Source organism: Alosa sapidissima, chromosome 4 (assembly GCF_018492685.1).
Source record: "Alosa sapidissima isolate fAloSap1 chromosome 4, fAloSap1.pri, whole genome shotgun sequence".
Lineage (NCBI taxonomy): Eukaryota > Metazoa > Chordata > Actinopteri > Clupeiformes > Clupeidae > Alosa > Alosa sapidissima.
In genome coordinates, this window is record NC_055960.1 from 33,947,278 (window position 1) to 33,970,949 (window position 23,672).

General features: G+C 43.1%; 4 protein-coding genes across 6 annotated transcripts; 1 reads left to right on the forward strand and 3 right to left on the reverse strand.

Moving 5' to 3' along the window:
* Nucleotides 1-596: 596 nt before the first annotated feature.
* Nucleotides 597-11,293, reverse strand: mcm2 (minichromosome maintenance complex component 2). The gene is made up of 16 exons (XM_042089531.1): nucleotides 11,200-11,293; nucleotides 10,436-10,605; nucleotides 9,972-10,141; nucleotides 9,379-9,645; nucleotides 8,414-8,633; nucleotides 7,682-7,889; nucleotides 7,262-7,396; nucleotides 6,659-6,850; nucleotides 6,140-6,233; nucleotides 5,403-5,653; nucleotides 4,924-5,050; nucleotides 4,412-4,524; nucleotides 3,946-4,188; nucleotides 3,376-3,558; nucleotides 2,933-3,088; nucleotides 597-954 (listed from the first exon to the last, which is right to left on the reverse strand). Exons 1-16 carry the CDS (start codon nucleotides 11,203-11,205, stop codon nucleotides 844-846), a joined length of 2,646 nt encoding a protein of 881 aa, XP_041945465.1. The 5' UTR covers nucleotides 11,206-11,293; the 3' UTR covers nucleotides 597-843.
* Nucleotides 11,294-12,035: 742 nt separating this feature from the next.
* ccdc51 (coiled-coil domain containing 51) lies at nucleotides 12,036-14,902 on the reverse strand. Of its 2 annotated transcripts, none has more exons than XM_042089535.1 (4): nucleotides 14,817-14,902; nucleotides 13,668-14,031; nucleotides 13,362-13,526; nucleotides 12,036-13,051 (listed from the first exon to the last, which is right to left on the reverse strand). In XM_042089535.1, exons 2-4 carry the CDS (start codon nucleotides 13,983-13,985, stop codon nucleotides 12,221-12,223), a joined length of 1,314 nt encoding a protein of 437 aa, XP_041945469.1. In that variant the 5' UTR covers nucleotides 13,986-14,031; nucleotides 14,817-14,902; the 3' UTR covers nucleotides 12,036-12,220. The 2 variants fall into 2 exon arrangements, with proteins under 2 accessions (XP_041945469.1, XP_041945468.1); XM_042089534.1 differs by lacking the exon at nucleotides 14,817-14,902 and adding an exon at nucleotides 14,684-14,794.
* tma7 (translation machinery associated 7 homolog) lies at nucleotides 14,799-17,562 on the forward strand. Its single transcript, XM_042089553.1, has 4 exons — nucleotides 14,799-14,951; nucleotides 15,617-15,672; nucleotides 16,067-16,154; nucleotides 16,826-17,562. Exons 1-4 carry the CDS (start codon nucleotides 14,936-14,938, stop codon nucleotides 16,858-16,860), a joined length of 195 nt encoding a protein of 64 aa, XP_041945487.1. The 5' UTR covers nucleotides 14,799-14,935; the 3' UTR covers nucleotides 16,861-17,562.
* dnase1l4.1 (deoxyribonuclease 1 like 4, tandem duplicate 1) lies at nucleotides 16,879-22,269 on the reverse strand. Of its 2 annotated transcripts, XM_042089548.1 has the most exons (11): nucleotides 22,052-22,269; nucleotides 21,548-21,586; nucleotides 20,610-20,750; nucleotides 20,404-20,492; nucleotides 19,569-19,655; nucleotides 19,234-19,346; nucleotides 18,701-18,813; nucleotides 18,351-18,508; nucleotides 18,019-18,115; nucleotides 17,564-17,630; nucleotides 16,879-17,320 (listed from the first exon to the last, which is right to left on the reverse strand). In XM_042089548.1, exons 3-11 carry the CDS (start codon nucleotides 20,688-20,690, stop codon nucleotides 17,142-17,144), a joined length of 984 nt encoding a protein of 327 aa, XP_041945482.1. In that variant the 5' UTR covers nucleotides 20,691-20,750; nucleotides 21,548-21,586; nucleotides 22,052-22,269; the 3' UTR covers nucleotides 16,879-17,141. The 2 variants fall into 2 exon arrangements, with proteins under 2 accessions (XP_041945482.1, XP_041945481.1); XM_042089547.1 differs by lacking the exon at nucleotides 21,548-21,586 and having other exon boundaries at nucleotides 22,052-22,266.
* Between the last annotated feature and the right edge of the window lie 1,403 nt (nucleotides 22,270-23,672).

Consider the following 23,672-nt stretch of genomic DNA (forward strand, 5'->3'; position numbering starts at 1 on the left):
CAGAGGCGAACCGAAAGACCAAAAAACAATATTAAAAATGTATTACATTCATAAACATTTTGCAAGGCTCAAATTATTGTAATGGCTTCTCAATAAGCAACTGTGTAGTTATGGATATAGCTAACCAATCGTGGTCAAATTAAAGGTCTTCTCTTCTTGACCGCAGTCACATGCCATTATATCATCTAATTCGTTATTTGCAGGGAATTTACCGGTAAGCTTATTATAGATCTGATAACAATGCCAAATTAATCCTGCCAATGACTAATGAAATAATGTTTTGGGCCTTAAACTTCAGCCTTAAACAAAGGAGAAATCCACCCTCCCACCCAAGGGTCAAATACAGGCTCTGGGGGAGGGCCACTCTAAAACATACAAATAGTTTACTAAGGTCCTCCTGCTACATCACTACATTACAAAAGACAATGTGCCACACATACTTTTAGAGACATATTTTGCCATACACAGCTCTTAAGTAATACTGTTAAATGGCCTGCTTGGAGCAATTTTATTATTCTATAAATAATATTCTATAAAGATAAATATAAAAGTAGTCTAATTTAAGCAACAGATCTACATGTAGTTTACACCAAGGGTATTTTTATGCTTTTTTATTTATTTTACATGAATTCATGAACACAACAGTTGCATAAAAAAACTACATAAGGCTTCAAAACATTTTTTTTTCCTCCTCTCCATAGTCATGATGATCATTTTGGGCATGTGAGAACTTTGCCTTCCTTCAAGAGGCATTTCTGTCCATATCAGAGCTTAAGCGTTCTCACGCCAGCAGGTGGCATTATACACAATATACACATCCTTGAATTCCCCAGAAATGGCCATTTAGAACTGCTGAACAATCAGCTTCTTCTTGGTGTCGTGGGAGAACTTGTTGCTTCTGAAGTGCTCACTGTCGTAGAAGGCAGACATGTTGTGGATGTTGATCTGTCTCGCCTAAATCGTGTCAGACCAAAAAAAAAAAAAAAGGTCAATCATCATAATCATCAAAACACTGAACAGTCAAAGCTTAAGACCTAGTCTCAGATGACACTAATTAACCAATGGAGACAGCAATCAGTCAATGGGAGTGGGAATGCCTTAAAGGTGCTCTAACCGATGCTGGGTAACATCACTTCTGTTGACTTTCAAACAAAACAGAGAGCTAGCTCGCTACTTCCACCCCCTCCCTCCAGTGCTGCTCCAGTGCAATTAAAACTCTCCTAAACACGCATCTGATCTGTTATTTGGGCCACAGAGATTGCGTTTTTTTACAGTGTATTCAGGACACAGACAGCTAGCGGTTGGTTAGGTGATGATTGCAGTAAGCGACATAACATCTTTTAGCCTAAAAAACGCGTGGAATCGCTTAGAGCACCTTTAACCCTTTAGGCGCCAGGTTTAAAAAAAAACATCATTCGATTTTTACATCAAAATTTCAAAAGGCCATGGCTTGAAAGTGGTCAGAGATAAAGTCCTACTGTAAATGTGAAAATCATTGAGTATGAACAAAAGTTTATGAAGGGGGTAAATTTACACATCTAATTTGCATATTATGACGTCACTGAATGACAACCACCTCGAATTATGCACATTTCAGTAAATACTGGATGTTGAACATATATTTGAGCAGTTTTGCTTACTTTTTTGTCATTTCACCCACATAACACCTGAACAGGAAAGCAGTCACATGTAAACCAACAATAGTAAACTATTACTATTACCACAAACCTTATTCTACTATACAATAAAGTAGCCTGGTCAAATCAGTTCCTATCGCGGGTGACTTTGTAGTTCTTCAGAGCCCTATTTTTACTACCCCTGCTGTCTTTACTACGTCCATTACGGACACTATCATCACCTTTACCACTGGCACCTTCAGCTACGTTGGGCAGAGGGTCGACATAAGCGTGGTATGCTTAGTGAACACTGTCGGAAAGACGCAAATGACGCACCTCCATTCACAGACGCAGCGTGACTAGACGATCGCTCATATTCTCCAAAAGGCAGATATTCTCCTTCAGAATCAGACTAGGTAAATAAACAGACCCAAGACTTCATCACATGTTAACTTTTTATTCAACATTTGGTGTATTTCTGCTTCAATTTGTGCAAAACTATGGCCTGCATTGCTTCCGTGTTATGGAGGAAATGCACGTCTTCTTATGTGTTTCTCGTGTGTAATCGCGTGTAATACCACGTCCATTACGGACACTATCATCACTATTACCACTGGCACCTACAGCTATGTTGGGCAGAGGGTCGAAATAAGCATTGTATGCTTAGTGAACACTGTCGGAAAGACGCAAATGACGCACCTCCATTCACAGACGCTCCGTGACTATCACTGCCAATAGACGATCGATCATATCCGCCAAAATGCAGATTTTATCCTTTAGAATCAGAATAGATGAATAAAAGACCCGAGACTTCATCACACGTGAATTTTTTTTTCAACATTTGGTGTATTTCTGCTTCAATTTGTGCAAAACTATGGCCCGCATCGCTTCCGCGTTATGGAGGAAATGCACGTCTTCTTCGTGTATTTCTCGCGTGTTTTTCACATGCTTCCTGAAAACTTTGAAAAAAAAGGTTGAGCTTGAATCGAAGCTCTGGGTGTCTGCCATCTAGTGGTCAAGAGTACAAATGAGATTTTACACTATACTCGCGTCTATCGTCTGTTTTAATCAGTGACGTTGTTTGTCGCAATTTTGCGACTTTGGCGGGTAAAGGGTTAATAGCCAGCACTTTTGAACGGCCATCTAAGCAAGTCTGTTGTGGGGTGTTAAGCTGCTCAAGAAGAGACTAGCAGTGATGTAGTGATGAGCCGCCATGGAATGTTAATCAAATTTGAGAGGTCCTGCAATAACGCCTAACTTCTCAGCTTTTGAGGCAACAAGCGAATGGGCATGTCTGTGCCGTGCTTTAGGCGCACCTTGTCGACCAGGTCTTTCTCTGGGATCTCGATGGTGTCCTGCTGGGCTCCGTAGCGATTCCGCTGATAGGCCACCTGCTCAGCCACCAGCTGCTTGAGGATGAAGAGCAGTAGCTCGTTGTTGTCCCGCTTGAAGGCCAGGTAGCGCGCAAATGTCTGTCAAAGGAGCAGAGAGAGGAGAGATGCTAAATACAATGTAGTGTCATTCAGACCACCATCTGTCCTACTACAAGCATGGACACAAAACTATGGAGGTATGAAATCAGTAACTTATTAAACACTAAGACACTGGATTGTCTATGGCCCTCAAAACTGCACACTGATATATGCCAGTGGTAGTCGCACAGTTGGATAGTTAGTTCTAGATTAGCAGAGGGCTCGTCTGAGCAGCCCAGTTGGATAGTTAGTTCTAGATTAGCAGAGGGCTTGTCTGAGCAGCTCACCTTCCTCATGCTCCTCATGATGCTGAACTTCTGCGTGTCAATGAAGCTCTCCAGCATGACGCGGATGGCCATGTTCACGTCGTCCTCCAGCACGTAGTCGCGCAGGTGCATGCGCGCGTGGGCCTCCGCCATGCGGATCATCGACTCGATGTGACGCACCGTGATGGGGATGCTGCCGGTGGCCTGAGGGACACGGGGTGAGGAAGAGTGAGAGGAGCACATCGTGTTCAAACAAAACAAGAGAGAGACTGTAAGCAGTCAACCCCCTGCCCTCGCACCCAGGTCTACAGGTCACCAACCCTGCAGCTTGGCCTCCATTCCAAAGAGGGTTTACTGATGTGGCAGTCAGCGTGAATATTTAACCAGTACTCCATCCCAAAGATGAACAGGAACATTTATTTTAGGGAAGCGTTTAGCCTTGGAATAGACTTCACACTGCCAACACTTCATTGCCGCCAGGAATGCCATGGTAAAAAGTGCTATTGATATTATGATGGTAAGGGGGTGGGGTGGGTCATGTTTACCATCAATCAACAAAAAGAAACATTTAGTAAGGCAGAGGCTCCATACCATGGACTCTTTGCGGAGGTCACTGTAGATGCGGGCCACCTTGTCCTGGTCCATCTGGTTGAGTTTGGGGTGGATGCGCTCCTTGGCGTAGATGAGGTACTTGCGGAGCAGCTCCTGGGGGATGGGGGGCACGTCGGACGTGTTGGGCAGCACAATCTCCTCCAGACCTGCCACACCGCCCTCCTTGTTGCTGGGGTGGTGCTTGATGTGAGAGCCCACCACAAAACGTGCTAACATCTCATCCTGAGGGAGAATGAGTGAAAATATGGGGCCCAGGATCAGAGAACAGATATGAGGACTCAGCCATACGACACTAGTGGTGGTCTTCCAGTAATACTGCAGAGGGACTTTAACTAAGGACTTTCCACAGTCCTTTACAAATAGGGCCTATTTCCTGTGGAATGATTAGGGGTATCTATCTTTGGGGGGATAAAAACAGGTCTGGGTCCACTGTTGACTGTCTCACCTGAACTGGATCCACCGAGTCCCTAACGACACACAGGATGTCAAAACGGGAGACGATGGGCTCAGTCAGGTCCACATTCTCCGAGAAGGTCAGAGACGGGTCATACCGCCCACCTGCAGAGGAAAGAGGGGAAGGAAGTGATCAGAAGCATGAATAAAGGAGTGTTGGGAAATGAACGTTCTAAAGAATATTTGGGTTCATTGAATTCAACATAGAATTTTAGAACCTTCAATTGTTGCGGAACTTAGAATGTTCAAAAACCTACACCTTTAATGATTTAAGAGGTATTAGCACAAGACTAACTGAAAAACCGCTGAAATGACATTCGGAGAGATTTGAAATCCAAGCAAACAAGATGCAACCAACAGGAGCAGAAGTTGCCCAATTCATCACTGGGCTGAATTCAATTTCAAAGGGTTGGTGTGCGCTAAGGACCAAGCTCACAAGGCAGAGCGCGGTTCTGTGAGTGATCATGTGTACGTAGGCGCCTGTAGTAGTGGACTGAGACTAACCAATGGGGTTGGAAGCAGCAATGACTGTGCAGCGAGCCTGCAGAGATGTGACGATGCCAGCCTTGGAGATGGAGATACTCTGCTGCTCCATGGCCTCATGGATACTGGTCCTGTCTTGATCATTCATCTACACACACACAGAGAAAAGGCAAGCTTTAGAGATGCACGTGTATTTATAGCCTGGAAATCAACTTGACAGACTACCTTAGATTCTGGTACAGCTATATTTAACACAGCTTGAACTCAGGTAAATTTTTAATGCATGCTATATATACACACACACACACGTTGCATTGCTCGTGAATGTACGATTGTGAGTTTTACATACACTTGCACTTGTGCTGTGCCAGACTATTTCACCAGTAAATAGGTACTTGTCCACCCTGGGAACCTGTGTGGTCATTTCACCCAGTTAATGCCCGTGTCACTATTCTACTTTGTCAACATCTGTGCTGACCAACGCTCCACCTCCGTCTCACCTTGTCAAACTCGTCGATCAGGCACACTCCTCGGTCAGCCAGCACCAGAGCTCCAGCCTCCAGGGTCCACTCGCGGGTGACCGGGTGGCGCTGGACGTAGGCAGTCAAACCCACAGCGGAGGCACCCTGGCCGGTGGTGAAGACCGCTCGGCTGGCCACCTTCTCCACGTACTTAAGGAACTGGGACTTGGCAGTGCCGGGGTCTCCACACAGCAGGATGTTGATGTCACCACGCACCTTGTGCTTGCCACCTGTGGGGACGGGGGCACGGGGGCACACACACACACACACACACACACACACACACACACACACACACACACACGGAACGTAGCACCAAGGTTAGAGGTCAGAATGACAGGTTCACTCAATGCAAGTACACATGTTAATTCAAATGCCCCCCTCCCGGATTTCGTCCCGGATATACAAGCTTCCTGAAAATCATGCAGCACAAAATGGAACGAATGCAATTGTGCAAGGCAGCATGCCTTCCCTGACACACACACACACACACACACACACACACACACACACACCGCCCTTCAGCTTCTTAGGCAGTTCCCGGAAGGCAAAGCCAGTCTATTATTAACTACCCCCCCCCCCCCCCCCCACCCCCGTCTTGGTGGGAACAAAGAGGCAGCCTCTCCAAAAGCACAGAAGAGAGGGAGACAGAAAGAGAGGGAGAGAGAGAGAGAGAAACAGAGAGAAAGAGGCTGCGGTGTTTTAAATATGCCCACCTGGATTCTTTGGCTCTCCCCCAAACAGAGCCAGAGCGAGACCTCTCTTTATGTCCTCGTGCCCATAGATAGAGGGGCCGATGCTGGCGAAGATCTAGAGGAGAGGAAAAACACAATGAGTTGGGGCAGTACAATGCATTTTACTGCATTTTAAAACACTTTGCAACAGTCATAATCCAAGCTGTTGAGTTTTAATGCCTTCGTCTACCAACAAGTCTCCCCAGCACTGTGCTCAAGAGTGGTCAAGGCTCACAGTCTTAATATTAGACAGTGACATCCTGCCAGACTAGTGTGTGTGGCCCAAAACGCCATATTGTGCGATGACCCATCAGATAATGATTGATGCCCATATTTGTTCTCCCTGTTTGATGGCCATTGCAAAATCAACACATCCCTGTTCAAGTGATTAGTCTATAGAGCTGCTTAATCTCCCTTTGAGAATGCTGGTGGACTTCTATTTCATCAGAACAGAAGGACTTCTGTCTATTATCTGTCGTGTGTATTTGTATGCATACTCACCCTCTCTCCGATGCGTTCGTCCTTGGACAGAGCCACGATGGCCTTGACGTCCTCGTCCGTGAGCTCGGCCACGGCCACCCGCGCGTCCTTGCAGGCGATATGATTGGCCATGATGACTGTTGCGAACACGGGGAAGCCGTTTGCCATGTTCAAGGAGCCGTCATAGTTGTTGTGGTAGATTCCTGTCAGCTCCTGGGACGAGACGAGACACAGAAAGGCACCTTGAGCCCAACAAACCTCCACAAAGGCTGAGCGCATACAGAACGGTTGAGGAGCAAGTCCAAAAATAAATGAATAAACGACTGCCAAAGCTTCAACTGATCTACTGTTTTAAGTACAGACCGTTTATCTCAGAGTGAAGGTCAGTATTTGATCCGCAAATACCATGCAGAACAAAAAGAAACCTTTTCTCTATGACATCTCTAACTTCTCAATTTTCAAGCATTTACCTGGCTAATCCTTTTACAGCATCTCAAAGCTGCTCAGAGTACAGGCTAAGTATTTTCGTTCAGTACCTGCATCATGACAACATGATATTTGTATATGTATATGCTCTGTGTGTGGGACTGTGAAGGTGACTTATGATTAGTTTAGGTTACTTACGATCTCGTCTCCAGGCTTGCAGGTGTCCACCAGGTCAGCCAGGAGGATGGCATCTTTGGAACGGGGCAGACGACCAGCGGCCACCTTCCCTGGACTCTCCTGGATGGTGATGCGCTGGTAGTTCTGATACACTGTCTATAGAACACACACACACACACACAGTTAGCATCTAAGAACCAGTCATCCCCTCAGTCGATGAAGGGATGGAGACTCATCCATGAGTTATCCTAAACACTGAAAAAACAAACTGAGAATGATACTGTAGCATGTTCTTTTGTATATACTCATACATTCTACATTAGCTTCCATTCACCAAATTACACTAACACTGACCGGGAACAGATGACATGCATTGTGTAAGACAGACAGACAAACAAACATATATACATTTTATTATTTAATTATTTATCCAAAACTGACCTGCTCCATGTTGATCTCGAAGGGCCCCAGGGACTGACACTCTGGGCAGGAACCCGGCTTGACCTCCTGGTTCTGGGACTGGAAGAAGGGCCCGAGGATGAAGTTACACTTGTTACAGTTGTACTTGACCATGCCCAGCTGGGGCAGCACCCCAGTGCAGCTGGTCACCACGCCGCTGGTGCGGATCAGCTGGTTCAGGTGCAGCTGCCTACGCAGGGAGGAAGAGGAGGAAGACGGAGGGAATGTGTTGAGATATGAGCGGGCAGTTCAGTTGAGGTCACTCTGAATGTGTCCATTTAAGCGTGTACGGATCCAAACAAACCTTTAAAAAAGTTATAATTGTACAGCATTCCCAGGTATATGTAAACCTTTATTATTACCATGGGTCTTAAACATGACACTGCAAAGCATGATGCACGTTGGGCTACATTAAGTCGAGTACAAAAAGACAGGAGGACTGGGCCTAAGTGCTCTCAATTTCACACCTCACTGCCTTGTGTCACCTGAAGAAGTATAGCACAACAAAGGCACATGACGAGTTCTGCAGCAAGAGGCACTCTAGCAGCCCATGGCACAAAGACAGTGGGAAGTGCCAAATAATGAGCATTCAGACACAAATGTGATTAACGTCGCCCCCTACTGGACAAGCTCAATAGGAACACAGTGTACAAAAAAGGGCCATTCCTATAGGAGTGCATTAAAGCAAGGATGGTCACTGGGCTGTGTAGATACCTGAGGGAGCGGAGTTCCTCCACCAGGGGCAGGTTGCCGATGCGCACGTGGATCTCGTGGGCGATGCGCTCGTACTTGGGGTACATGGCCAGCACCACCTCCTTGGCCGCCTCGTCGAAGATCTTCAGCATCTCCGTCGGCGCCTCGGGCAGGAAGTAGGCCAGCACGTGCTCTCTGGACGCCAAGTCCTCGTAGCTCACCAGCAAACTCTCCTTGTTCTCTGCAACGGTTTACAAATGAATCAACGAGGACTCATTACACAAAAAAAAAAAAAAAATGTACAAGTGATAACATTTCTCTCTTTCTAACATGTCTAACAATTGCTGGCTTCCCACTCTTTCTTCAACATCAAATTCAGTAACTTGTCCAGGTCCTCTACCCACAGACTCAAGTAATAGGACACGCACCATTGTGACCATAGCAGCCAGGCAGCTACAGTGCCGCACTCTGGGGGCATGAACATAGGGGCTGATGAACATGCTCCCACATTGTAGCACTGTAGTTGCCTGAAAGCTCTAGCTGTTGGCTGCAGCAACTCCAGCTAGGTAGAACCGATTGTTTTCAGGGTATTTTCGTACAGACAGTACTCGGTAAAAACATAGAAACAGATCTATGCAAAAAATCGCCGGAAATCTCCTTTAATAAGCTTTGCTGACTTCCGAACAAATGACTCAGGTCCCATTCTCAGTCTTCCCAGAGTTCAAGGTTTTCCCTTTGTGTTTAATGGTCTGGAATGGGAGATCACTCACCTTTTTAATTTAGACTGTCAAGACTGTGTCCCAAACCTCAAGGTTTTTTTTTTTTTTACACATTGGATACATTTGACAAGTGTATTGGATTAGAATCATAAACTACATCTTTTTAAAAGTCATTAAAGAAAAATAGACTGCAAACACTGTAGCCAGAGAAGGAAGTGTTCCGTGGGGCCAAGCCGGTTTCTACACAGGCTACTGGGAGAACTGTACCTTTGCACATGTCGCTGATCCTCTCCTTGAACACGTTGTGTCCGTGTTCGTCTACGTGTGTGCGCAGGAAGTTCTTGAAGCGGTGGTAGATCTCCAAGCGTGGCGCTGCCATGGAAACCCACTCGCGCACGGTGTGGCCTTTCATGTCCTCCAGGTTCTCGATGCTCTCGATCATCTCCTCGTCCTCGCCATCCCCAGCGCCCTCTGCAGCCCGCTCCGCCAGACGCCTCTTCCTCGCTGGCCGTTCCTCATCTTCATCTTCACTGTCTGTGGGGACATACGAGGACCATGTTCAGTGACTATGCAACAGCACCACAATTCACATGCTTTGTTTAGTGCATAACTCAAAGGTATATACACATGCCAGAGGGGAGAAGTACATATTATAAAAGGGTGCCTAATATACTCATATTTCAAGACATTTACAAGAATATCTCCAAATTCTACACAAAATCTCACATTTTTACATATTGCATCAAATTGCAGTGATACACAGCGTCAGCTTTCTATACTTGATTACATACACACTACTCAAGACTGTGTTGTGGTACTGTATAGCTGGCCCAGGGGCCCTTCAGATAGACCCATCTTACCGTAGAGCAGGCCCCTCCTCATGCGGCCACTGATGCCCTGCTCCCGGTCCCTGCGCCTCATCTCCTCCTCGGCTGCGGCACGGGCCCCAGGGGACAGCTCTGACAGGTCCTCGTCCTCATCCAGCCCCTCGGCTTCGTACCGGTCCAGCTCCGGGATTACACGGTAGTCCCTGCAGAGGAAAAAACAGTGACTCAGCAGTGTACCCCACTAAATGATAGGAGTCTGAATCTGTACCGTAAAACAAACATTACTGAGGAACCACAGTGTACATTCAATGCCATAACCAACTGCAAGCTAGTGTACACAGTTCCATATATATTATGTGGACACTGCAACATAGCTCAAAGACTGTAAAAAATGATGACCAAAGATGACTACAATCCAACCTGTTCTAACTTCATACAAGTTAAGTTTCTTAAAAAAATAAAATAAAAATGCAGTCAGACATCACAGCGTAACTTACCGTTCCATCCCGTCACCGATCAGCTCCTCCCCATCGCCTTCCTCCTCGTTGGGCAGAGTCTCGCCCAGGATCCCCTCCGACTCGTCCTCAAACGGTGGCAGGTCCCTGCCTGGGCTGGACGTGAGCCCGCGGCTGGGGCTGGTGGCCATGTGGTACGACTCTGATGAATCCTGGCCGCAGAACGACAAAATTGAACGTCAGTGAGATGGCGTCAAGCAATTGTGTTGCATTCATCAAATGTCAGTCAATGTTCTGTCCACCATGCGCTGAAATGTCTATTATTAAGTTGATGCATTTCGACTTTATGTCGATAAAAAATCTTAACCTGACCCTTAAATCTGATCAAGTGACGTTACTCTGCCTGCTAACGAACCTCATGTTAACAAAGCAGGTTAGCCAAATAGGTTTGCTAACCAACTTAGCCAAACAAAGAAAACATACTGACCATCGTTAGCCAAATCATTTACAATTATTAACAAAAGTCATCAATATACAACATTGCATCGATTATTTTAGTAAACGCCATTGGAGCTACACTGACAAGAACTCCATACATATGTATAGCATACAATTAACGTACAGAACAGTCATCATCAGCACGCTTTAACCGTAGCTATGACCATTCAATAAAAAAAGGACCGATATTGTTGGTCATTTTGCAAGAAACAGGTCAAGCGCTATTACTGAATGTCATTTAAGTATACATCCAAATAGTAGCTGTATGTTTACAAGTCTATATCACATTATATTAGGTAAATACGTACCGCCATTCTTCTAGTCGTCTGCACTGCTGTTCCGATGACTTTCTACTGCATGGACTAACTTTTCGCGCGAATTTTCCACGTGACACCAAAGCGCGCGAAATATCATGAATATGTAATGAGAAAGCCGTTCTCTCCAAAAGTGATTGGTGCATTAATCCAGGGGGGTTGGACCTAATCCTTCCCAACCGCCTACAGTGAAAACACCGTTCTTCCTTTTAAAAACATTGACAAGGACTTTCACTCTTTTCAATAACTCGTCCTTCACTTGTTAAAAATATGTTTTAATGTCATGTTATATCATGTAAATTTACCCAGATAATGGACTTGATGGTTGGATGCTGGACATTCAAGTGCTGAGTAGTAGGCTAGTCACTGGGATTTGTTGATTGTGTGTCATGTACAAGTAATCAGTGGCGGACATCATTTGAGTACATTTACTCAATAACTGTACTAAAGTCATTTTTTCATGTATTTATACTTTACTTTTACTCCAGTACATTTCTAGGCCCAGAAAGGCTCAATGAATGCCTATGTCTGTGCCGAATCATTTCAACAATAGTAAGTGCAACTGTATTAGTCATAATACATTTCAGGACTTTTACTGTCCATACTTAAGTACATTTGAAGGCAAGTACTTTTGTACTTTCACTCAAGTGGAAATGTAAAAGAATGACTTCTACTTTTACTGGAGTAACATTTAACCATGTGTATCTCTACTTTCACTCAAGTACAGGATTTGTGTACTTCGTCCACCACTGCAAGTAATGTGCAAGTAATTCTGCCACTCAAGACAAAACTAAGCTGCGAAGTACTGCATTAAGTAAAATAAAACTGGCAAATTTCAAATGACACAAATATTGATGTCAATTTATTAGGTTGACATTTTCATATCTCTCGTTACAACACTTAGCAGTGCACGATTCCCTGATCATAAGTAAAGTTAAACACAATTTTAACTACTGAACTATCAGTGTTTACCATTCTTGATTATGTTCACATATATGGCCCCTCAAATGAACAATTAAGTGCTTCTGAAGATAAAGTACAGAGCAGGAACAGTCAGTGCAAATGCGGTGTAAGTCAACACAGTATTGTAAAGCGTTGCCCGGTTGATCTGGATCTCCAGCCTCCTCTGGGCCTGGTCCAGGCCTTGCATGACGCTCTCTGTGTCGCACACCAGCATCTGCTCCTGCGTCTGTATCACTGGCCTCTCCACCACCACGGGCGGCGGAGGCGGCATTTCCAAAGTCTTCCGCACCTCCTGCAGCTCCGCGGCTACGCTCCCCACACTCTGGCTCATCTGCCCCAGCTGGGCCTTGACGCCCTCCAGTAGGGCCTGGCTGTTCTGGGAGCAGAACAGGAGCTCTTTGAGAGCAGCCTCTGAGGCACTGGGTTCAGCACGAGAAGCCAGCGGCAGGGGCTGGGGCTGGGGCTGGGGCTTGGGCTGAGGTGGAGGTGGTGCTCGTACTGGAGTAGGCTGGGGTGCACTGGCCTTCTCTGACAGATCGGTCAGCATGGTCTTAAGTCTGCCTATAAGACTCTGCAGCTCATCCTCTAAGGACTTGTGCATGCTGGCCTGGTCCTTGATGACCTCTTGTAAACTGGCTGGACCCTTTTGAGCCTCCTCCAGCAGGCTCTTTAGCTCCTGCAGGCGTACCCTGTTGATGTAGGTGGACCCCATAACGCCGATCACTGCGCCCAGGATCGAGCCAATGACGGACCAGTTCTTGGTGCGTTCAGCTCGGGCACGCTCTTTCTCGTGACTCGCACGCACACCGGCTGAAAATAGGGCAAATTTCTCTCGCTCCGATCCCTCTGCATTCTCATAACTTGTCCGTAAACGTCGCTCCTCCTGTACATGATAACAGAAGAGAGTGACTAAAATGACAACTTCAATCCTCAAGCTGAGGTTATTATTAGCAAGCCTATATGTAAGAACATAAAATGCCAATGTCTGCGTGTAGGGTTGTATGACTTAAACATGAGAAATACATAGACCTGAGAATATGCTGCAGGATACAAGGCAAAGAAATATGTTTCAAATGATGTATGTAACACTTTGATCTACACGAATACATGACATTCATTCAGTCATTTTATCTTACTAATCAGAAAATGGTGACCATGTCACTATCACTACACTGTAGTCATTGTGGTTCTACCTGCAGTAGCTTGTGTTCCAGGGTTGCCAGTTCCAGATAGTGAACTTCCTCTCGAGACACGCGGTCCAGCCGGTCTCTGACCTCTTTTAGTCGTACCTGATTAGCCTCCAAGCTTATATGAGCCTCGCGGACCATGCCTCTGGCCACCATAAAGGCCTGCTCTGCCTAAATGAGAAAAGGAATTAAGATTAGAAGGTGACAATTTAAACAGATCAACCGACCTCACCGCAATATCAATAAACAAGACAGTGTCTTCCAGTGTTGTAGTGTCTACAATTTGTGTGCAAAGTCTTTCTAAGAACTTACCTCTGTGACCTTTAACTGTGCATCTCGGACCTCGTTTAGGCCGACAAATTCTTCATATCTCTCCCACCAGTAGTTTACAGTAGCTGTCGCAGTTTGTTTTGAATTTTGGCCCCATTGCATCCCGAGTTCTGTCAGGCTCTTCAAGGTGGCAAGTGTGCGCTGTCCAACAGACTCCATCTTGGATGGGCCATCTTGTGGTTTCTGATGCAAACAGTATGCCCTGCTGATAAACATCTCTTGCCTGAGGCGGCTGCTGCCATTGTGCAGACTAACATACGTGCCAAAGGTCCGTGGAATGCCGCTCAGCCTGTACCTCATTGAGCAGTTTAGCTAACAGCCAAGGCACATGGGCACATCCACCAGCCTGCATCAAGAGGACAGTTGACTTAGAAAAGGATGAACTGAACAGTATGATGCTGCCAAAGTGACAATTCAAGCCTTAAGTATGACCTCTGGTGGTGTCACATGGATAACGTTAACCAAATTTCCCTCACGGGATCAAAAGAGTGTATATACACTTATACTAAGGAATACTCATAGACAGCAAAAGATAGGGAATACTCCTGTTTTCAGTTATTCCATGTCCTACTTGACCCCTACAACACTGTTACAACAAATAGATTGCTGTCAAGTGGAAACCCAAATGGTCTATCTATGATGATTAAGTTTGTGCCCATTTACTATTGTGCCCATTTACCACCAAAACCAGAAAACAATGAAGGTCCTGTGACTCGAGAATTGCTGTTGCGTTTGTTAGGACATTACACAATGACAGGTGATCGTTTATTTATTTTTTTGTCCGCCCATCAGAACAATACGCATAAACACAGGTATTTAGTCTTCGATTAAAATGTGACAGACTACAACTGAACACTGGCTGACACTTGCCCGGCATACTTTCTTTTAGCTAGCGAGCACACTAGCTTACTGTTACCTAAAGGCTGTTGTTAAAAGTCAGATATTTATGGGCTGTAAACTTATAATTTTCCATTGATAACAAAGCAAAGCATACATACCAATTACCTACACACGTCCCGTTATACAATTCATTAAAAATTACTTAATTAACAGCATTGACAAGGTTACAGCATAAACCCGGTAAAGACTAACCTACAAAAAATTATTCAGGGATTTTGACGGGATACCTACATCCGGTTAAGGGGTCCTCATAGCGCGGTGTGTGCACAGACCATAGGCACAGGCAGTAAAAGAAGTCGCGGTTAAGTTGAGCCACTGAGTTAGCTGGTGAACAATCTAATATTTTCAACATGTCTGGGAGAGAAGGTGAGATATCTAATTAATGTTACGACTTACAATAACATTGTATCTGCATGTATAGCAGGAATCATTAGTCATTTAATCGTTGTTTTTTTTCTGAAGGAGGTGCAGGCTAACTCACACTGCTAGCAGCTACTAGCCTAGCTTGGATAACATTAGCTTCTGCTGTCTGCAGCATTTTAAGATAAAACACATGGCTGAGTTTTTGGCTCGCTGAAGCTTTACTACATATTACTATAAAATTAAACAATACTCTGAATCATGTAACGTTATTTATCAGATTATCAGAAGAGTCAAAGAGCCTAGACAGCCAAATTAAAGTTACCGAGCTAATCTCAATTGTAGGTTAAATGTTAAACAATAACTGGCTAAATCTGGACCAGTAACGTTAAGTCTACATTTAAAAGAAATGAGGCAATGTTCTATTTCCTCAGATAAACAGTAACTGAAACACTTTAACTTATCTCTGGTCTCGCCTGTCGTTACGTTAACGTGACGCATTTTAGCTAGCCAGGATAACGTTAAGCTTGTTTGTGAATTCAACTTGTCACGTTTAGAGTCTGAAGTTGGCAAATTGAAGAAAACAACGTTATACTGTTCAATATTATATGATGCTATTAATGCACTTTTGTCTTAACGTGGTGAATGACAAAACGTTACCTCACTTACAGGAGGAAAAAAGAAGCCTCTGAAGGCACCCAAGAAAAACGCGAAAGAGATGGATGATGTAAGTCGCTGCAGTAGTCCAAGTTATGAATGTCTAAATGAAAGTGACATTTTAGCAGTTCTTCAAAATGAAGAATGTCCTTTGATGGTGTTAAAGGCTTTAATTGAATTGCAGTGAGTAAACCGAAATGAACGTTGCTTTCTACTTTCCCCTTCTTTTTGTCCTTCCTGTGGTGTTTGTATAAACGGTCCTCTGTTTCAGCGCACTGTAGGGTCACTGTTGTTCCCTGTTGCCTCTAAATGAGTTGTTAGTTCCTAATGACAACAATACAATTTGAAATAGCATAATATGCTTTATTCATCTAGGCCTGTGAACACCCTAACAAACCCTAAGAAGTTATGTGTTATTTTGAAATGTATGAAGCATTGGTGCCAACTTTGCACATCATTTGCAGGATGACATGGCCTTCAAGCAGAAACAGAAGGAGGATCAGAAGGCTATGGAGGCCTTGAAGGCCAAGGCTTCAGGAAAAGGACCTTTAAGTGAGTTCAAGAATTATTGTGTCTGTAAATATCTGTGGCAGGTGCGTGGATTGTGGTCACGACTTTATCTGTCTCAAGGAGGACATTATAATTTATGAGCGGTGTAAGCCTCTTAGTGATGAATTTAACTTCCTGTGCAGTGCTACCCTAGAGCTGTTGCTTGCACTTCTCAATGGTCCCACTAGATGGCAGCTTTAGACTCGTTGTGTCATGTAGAGAGGAGTTTGGTAGCCTAACATGGAGTATCATTAAAGTATAACTCTCGCCAAAATTTAACTGCTAAAGTGAGTTGTTCTTTTTAGTAAATTCTGTGTACACAATGTTCTCAATGCTCAAGTTAATGTGTAGAGACCCTGGTGATACTTTGTGCTAAGTTTCATGTTGTGTCCTTTTTGGGGTTTTAAAAATAGCGATTTTGATGCGATCATAGTAGTGCCCTATAGCACTCACATTCAAAAGGCCATTTAACCCAAAAACGACAATGCAGTCAATCTTAAAAGTGCGCTTCTGTCCTAATTATGCTTTTAAACAAGTTTGACTCGGGTACATTCACAAAAAGACCCTAGGTTGCATTTTGGCGAGAGTTACGCTTTAAATTGTGTGTGAAATGTAAATTTTCCCTGGTCATTGAAATACTAACATAAATATATTTCTGCTATTGTTATCAACAGCTGGTGGAGGAATCAAGAAGTCTGGGAAGAAATGAAGCACTGTAAAGACCTCGTTACAAACCTGGGGAATACCTCAGAAATGTCCCCCTTTTTATTTGGGTCCAGATTTGGAATATTTTTAATACACATAACAGGATGACTTCATGTCTCTTGTGAAGAGAGAAAATTAAAAATAAATGTCTTGGCATCTAGTGAAACTTCACATTTTTAAAGTAGTGTGACTGATTGTACAAAATGTTGTCTATTATTAGCATGGGTCTAGCACTGTACTTGCACTACATGATGTAACCGCAGTGGACCACAGAGCGGTCTGTGTCTAATGGGCGTCCTGGTGCCCCAGCTTGGCCATTTTAAGCCTCAGCGTCTCCATCTCCAAGTTCAGCTTCTCGCGCTCAAGCAGAAGGTTCCCCTTCTTTATCTCCTGGTCGTCTCTCCGCCCTGGTCGTCTCTCCTCTCCTAGTTGGGTCTCGTCAACAGCTTTCAGTTCCCCGGTACCTGGGGGGGAAAAAAAACCAAGAATGACACTTCATTTTTGTTTTATCCAAATGTCCAAATCTCAAAAAGAATTCACTCATATATTATTACTTAATCTTGATGCCTGTGTACTGAAATTCATTGTATAGATGTGCATTTTGTTGCTTATGTGTTTTTTTTTTTGGTTGAATGTCGAGGGTGTGGGAGTAGAATGGACCGGGTGAAGGGGAATGTCTGAGAATAAACTACAGTCATGCTGCTTACTCTGGCGTGTGGTTGTGCTCCTTTTCAGCTCCACTTCCACTGGGTAGTGGTCACTCACTTTCAGGGCCTGTAGTAGACATTGCTTATACAGTTAACTTAACCCTTCAATGGTTATGTCTGAAATAACGAGTTAAGGCTTTCAGGTAATGGTTACCTATGGGTCAATTAGATTGTTAAAAGAGAAAAGTGTTGCAATGAAGATGTAAAAAAACAAGGCAGAAGCAATAAAAGGGATAATTATTCAATATAAGATATCCTGGTTAAAACCTATACACCATCAGCATTTTACAGCCAAAACATCTTGTGGTAGATTTGACAAAACATCTTCTATTGCAGACATTGTGCATATGAAAAGGTCAGTTCATGTTTGAAAGTTCAATTCTACACCTTTCTGTCCATACCCAATAGATAATAACGAATGTTGCATTTCAATGAGAAATATTATCAAAAATCACCTGCTCAGTCGAAAGTCCATAAGCTGCTTGGAAATTGAATGGTTTGGCAGAGTTTGGGACCACAGCTTCCAGCATGTCATTTCCATACACCACAATCCTATCAATTATAAATGATCCAATTTTTACTTGTCAATTACACATAAATAAATGTTATTTTAGTTAAATACATACCAACTTCATTAGACAAGTAAGAAACACATTGAGAAAAAGTATGATCTGTGTCAAGGTTAGGAAACATAGGGGAGAAGAGATTGTGAGACAGAGGGCATGGACATATGGAGTTAGATTTATACAAAAAACATAATCTCCATAAGTGATTGTGTGTGACTCACCTGTCATAGGTGTTATCATTGCCTTTGTTTACTGTGGTGTCCACATCATCGCTTATGAGCCAGTGAAAGTTCTTATCACTGCGAATGCGAATTTCCTTCATGTCTTTTTTGGATACATAAGATCCATCTGCATTGAAGTCACCTAATATCATGACATTCTGATATCAAGAGAACGAGTCACTTGCACATATATAACATTTTACTAAATCTTAATCATGTTTTTCTCACTAATACATCACAATTGTTTTTTTTTTACAAATAGTGCACTGAAACAATAATGACCACATGTAGGCCCATGTGTGCACAGCAAAGGTGATCCATAACAGCAAAAATACAACGAAAACACTTACATCTGTCCTCCATTTCTTCTTAATATCCAGAAAAACATCATAGATCTCATCCAACTCCTTCTCTGAATCTTCTGGCTTGGTGTGTACAGGGATCATAACTAGGTCTTTAAGCACTACAGAAAACAACATAAATAATGAAACAGATTAAGTATGTGTTTGTATGTCTACATTTGTGTGTGTATGTGTGTGTCTACATATGTGTCTGTGTGTGCACAAGTGTGCACAAATGTAACCAGAGGAGTGTAGATGTGATAGGTGTGTGTCTGCACCAATGGGAGAAGAGGCAAAGAGACTAATACGTTGTTTTCCTCCATTTAAGACATTATAGTGAGTATATGGAGATAGATAACAATGTTTTGTTTATCTTTAAGTATTAGTTTCATGTTTCCACTTGTTGGCTATAGAAATATGTGATCCATGCAAATCTGTCACCACATAACTGATTCTTTCCAAAGACTTTACATCTTGGTTTGGTGCTTTTGGAAGCGTGTGTGTGTGTGTGCGGGGGTGGGATTGTTGAGTGAATCTCCTACCAGTATTGCGGCAGCGGAAGCGTAGAATGTAGGGTTCCCGCTCAAACACGTCCTCATCTCCAGGCTGCTTGTCTGCATACTGGTATGATTCCACTAAATTCACCAGATCGTCCCTAAACATGACATTCAAATTAACACACCAAATACTACAAACGGCCACACCTGGCTCAAAGTAGGAATCATAAATAAATGCATAATTAGGCCTAACATTAAATCTATTACTGATGTTTAAAGGTATTATATTATATCTAATATAATTAAGCCTAACATATCATTTTTGTTTTCATAAAATGATGCAAGGTTTGTAAGAGTAAGAGATCATATTCAGTTCTCACCTGTATAAAAACATAAACTGCTCCTTATAGCGGCTTCTTCCCAGGCGACTGCTGATTTTTAAGGTGTAATGATGTTTCTTATTCGCCCTACAAATGAAAGTCACACATAAGCAACATTGAATGACTTAAAGGTGTATAATCTAAGAACGATGACTAGTGTTTAAAACGGGCATTACAGTCCAACATCAAAACATTTGAGAGCATTAAGTGGGCTAATCGGGCAATCCAGAGGTTGAAATGCTACTAGCTGTGTGATTGTTAAATTGGCAGAGGGTGGCGCAGCAGGCCAAAACACAAACTCAAAACATTAACAGTATTTGCAGGCTGCAAATGAAAGTTTGAACTGTGAATATCCTGGCATCCAGACAGATGGCTAAATTCTGTGAATTACTTTCCATTTTCAGGAACAGTTAGTATAACATTACAAAAGCATATATGTTAAACCTTTAAAAGACTAATGCTGTTGGCAGGCATAAAATCCATGTTCTTTCAGGGCAATGACCTCCCTGAGACATCTGAACCTCTTTAGTCTAGGCTACAGCTCATAGATCTCTATACTGCCTGTCTGATGGGGCCCCTTTACTCCATCTGCTCCCAGAATTTGTCAGGATCCCATCCCGTCAGGAATGTGTCAGGAACCCTTGCTGTCCTGCATTCTATCACTGTACAAGTGAACTTCAAAGGCAAAGGTATGTTAATCCTCAAAATCTACTCTGCAGTACTTTCTAATTTTGACTCTCAAAATGCTTTTGTTTGGTTATGAAAAAATGTCTGCTTATTCCTAGTCTCTCTGTAAAAAGTAGTGATTCAATGAGGACTGCTGATGGATATTTACTTGTTAAGCGCCTCCATGAAGGTGTCCACTGAATCTCCAGATGCGTCAACCACCTCCAGAATCACAACAACATCGTAACGTGAAACAATCTGGATTTTTTTTCAACAAAAGGGTATATGGTGATTATTGGGAGATCCAAATTTGTTCACTAAACTGAAGAAAAATTGATGATTATTTCATTCATAATTCATGATTATTCTCTTCACCTTGACAAGAATGCTGAGTACGTCTGGATTAGAGAGCTTGGTTCTCCCAAATTTTTGAATGTTGAATGATGCCACCTTCATGATGTCTGCGTATTAAGGTCAGAAGTTGTTGCTGGATGCTCGCTGATAACTGCCTGCCCTCTGGTGGTGACAGGTGAGATGGCAAGCACATATCTTAAAATGCAAATATCTTGTCCCCCACCCACCCCATTGTTTCTTAACATGTCCCAAACATGTCTAACAGGCAAAACCCCCCAGTGTAAGACCCTGACCCAGATCTTGTGTGGACTTGATCCTGCTCATTATGATATGACAGGCGAGGCCCACCTAACACACATCAACATGTTCACAGTTATGTCATTCTTAATGATAGGACATTCACATCTAGTGTTGTCCAACTTGTCCAATACCAAACTTTGTACCTTTGGTACAATAACATGCTTAAGTACCTGAAACGACAATGGCAAAAACCTTAAACAGTAATAGATTTGATACCTAAACAGTAATAGATTTGATAGTACTGGCCTACAGGAGAGAATGTGGAACATTTGAATCTTTTTTAACCTGATAACAAATACATATTTTAAACCTGATTAAAACACCAATTGTAAGTGGTCAAGTATCAACATTTCATGGGTATTGATACCTTTCTTCATTCTTTATTGATACCTTTCTAGTTGTGCAACACTATTCACATCACTTAGCCACTACTTCACTTTCTGATAGAAAAAAGAGATAGATAGAATAGATATGTTGGAAAGCTTGTTGAAAATGTCATGTACTCAATACCGTGTTTGTTTGCATAATGATATATTGTAAAGCATAATGACATAGCTGATACAGACATTTTCTTAGAATAAACAAAAGCAAAAGCAATATGTTAGCTTAAAGTCATTATTGTAATAATTTGTGTGTACAGTGTATGGGCTACCAAAAACCTTTACTAGTCTGTACTAGTGAGGTTTGGTTGAAATCAGCTAAAACTCAGAACAGAAGCAAAAAGAAAAGCTTGTAAAAGATCAGATTCCATAACAATACTATGCTGTCGTCCCTACTTCAGTTCAGACACGTTTGGGGACCACTCTTCCTTCTCTCAAAGCATTCAAAAGAGTGGAAGCGGGTAAGAGTGGAAGAATTTTCCAAGTAGGTGTCCCAGCATCATGGACTTCAACTGCTTGACTTTAAACTGCTTTCAGGCGGGCAAAGGTGACCATTTCTAAAACAATGCCATGACTGAACGCATGCTTGTATGCACTCTCCTGTTCTGGGTTTTGCTTTTCACAATTATATCCAAAAAATACCTGAGTTACCACTGCACAGACTAAATAACACACTGGTCTAGAATGATAGAACATTTGATGGAAACACAATAAACATGCATCAAATGAATGAGTTAAAGAAACAAGTTTATGTATCTGAAAGACAAGTGAGGCTTCACTCACCTTGAGATGAGGAAACGATGGACAGCAGATGAGGAAACCTGCTTGGTCTCTCAGGGAACAAACTACAGTGGCACTCTTGCTGTGGAACTTTATTTGTTGAGGTTACAGCATCTGTGATCTGATTGGCTGTTGCCTGATCTTCTGTCCAGCCCTGTCTCGTCTTGGCGCAGACCCAGCATGGCTCCACTCTTCAAAAGGACCTCAGTGTGGTCTCGGTTGAGCCCCTCTAGGGAAAATAACAGGAGAAACAGGAAAGGGAGAGTATATGGTCCTCATTAAGAGTTGCTTAAAGGCCTCAGATAACACCCTGCACTGGCTGCCTTGAGCCATGTGACCATATGACCCAAGCAGGATTGCGCCTACCCCCCCCCCCCCCCCCCCCCCCCACACACACACCCACCACCAAGCAGGATAACATCTATTTCTGACATTTCAGAGGTCGGTTAACTGCGTTTACTTGTGTTTAGCCTCCACTACATCCCTGATCACCTATGTATGTGGGAATTGGCTGATTTGCTCTTGAAAACACTACTTTTGTTTACATACCCTGACTAGTCTTGCAGAAATAGCATGCCTGACACGCCTAGCAACAGTGACATGGCGCAACATCTCTAGCAGCGTCACCTCGCGTGGGGGCTTTTTAGCTTCATTCAAAAACATTCTCAAGAACAGATGAAAACATGAGGGCCCCTCCTCCCTTGAAGTATGCCCCAGATGCTGTTCCACCAAATGTCTCATTTGAGTGGCTTTGCCCATTTACATGTTCAGACACCCTAACCACAGTCATGTAGAGGGTGGAGGCGCCCAACCCTCCCAGGGCCAAGCTAAACATAAAAAGAAAAAAGCAGGACAACAGAGATCATGTGTTTAAATTTGGCATGACATTTACTATTTTATTGCATTATTGTATACATTATACTAATGTTATGTAATTTAAATCTTCGAGCCACAACTTTACTATTTGAATGTTGCTGGTAGAAATATAATCATTAAAGTCAAGCTATTGTGGAAACAGTAGGAATTATTCAAAAACTTGTTTGTTTAAAGGGGTGCGCACACTGGCGCCGACATGAGAGCGGTGCACTCCGCTTTCGTCATTCGATTACTTAGATCCCATTATTCTCAATACAACCTCGCACACCAGCATCAAACTCTGAGGCCACTTCCTTGTATGTCTATTTTTGTTGGCACCACTCAAGAAAATCCATGTCGGTGCCAATGTATGCACACCTTGTGTAGCAGAATCACAACCAACCTGCACTTACAGCAGAAATGGTAAATATAAGTATAAGTATAAACATATAACTAAACTCCACTGTACAATAAGACAGTAGAAGATGAGACAGATAAGAAAACTAACAAAACTAAATACTAAATACACTATATAAGTTAAATTAAGAAAGTCCAATGTGCTTGAGGGTGATCAAGCATAAGACACTTGTAGTGACAGGGCCAGGACTGGTGAGGTGTTAAAAGGAGTGAGTGTCATGGTGAAGGTGCAAACAGTAGTCCAACCATAGTCCTTAGTTATGTGTGCCTGGCAAGGTGCTCAAGAGAGTGAGTGTCATGGTGAAGGTGCAAAAAGTAGTCCAACATTAGTCCAACAGTGCAACAGTGCAAG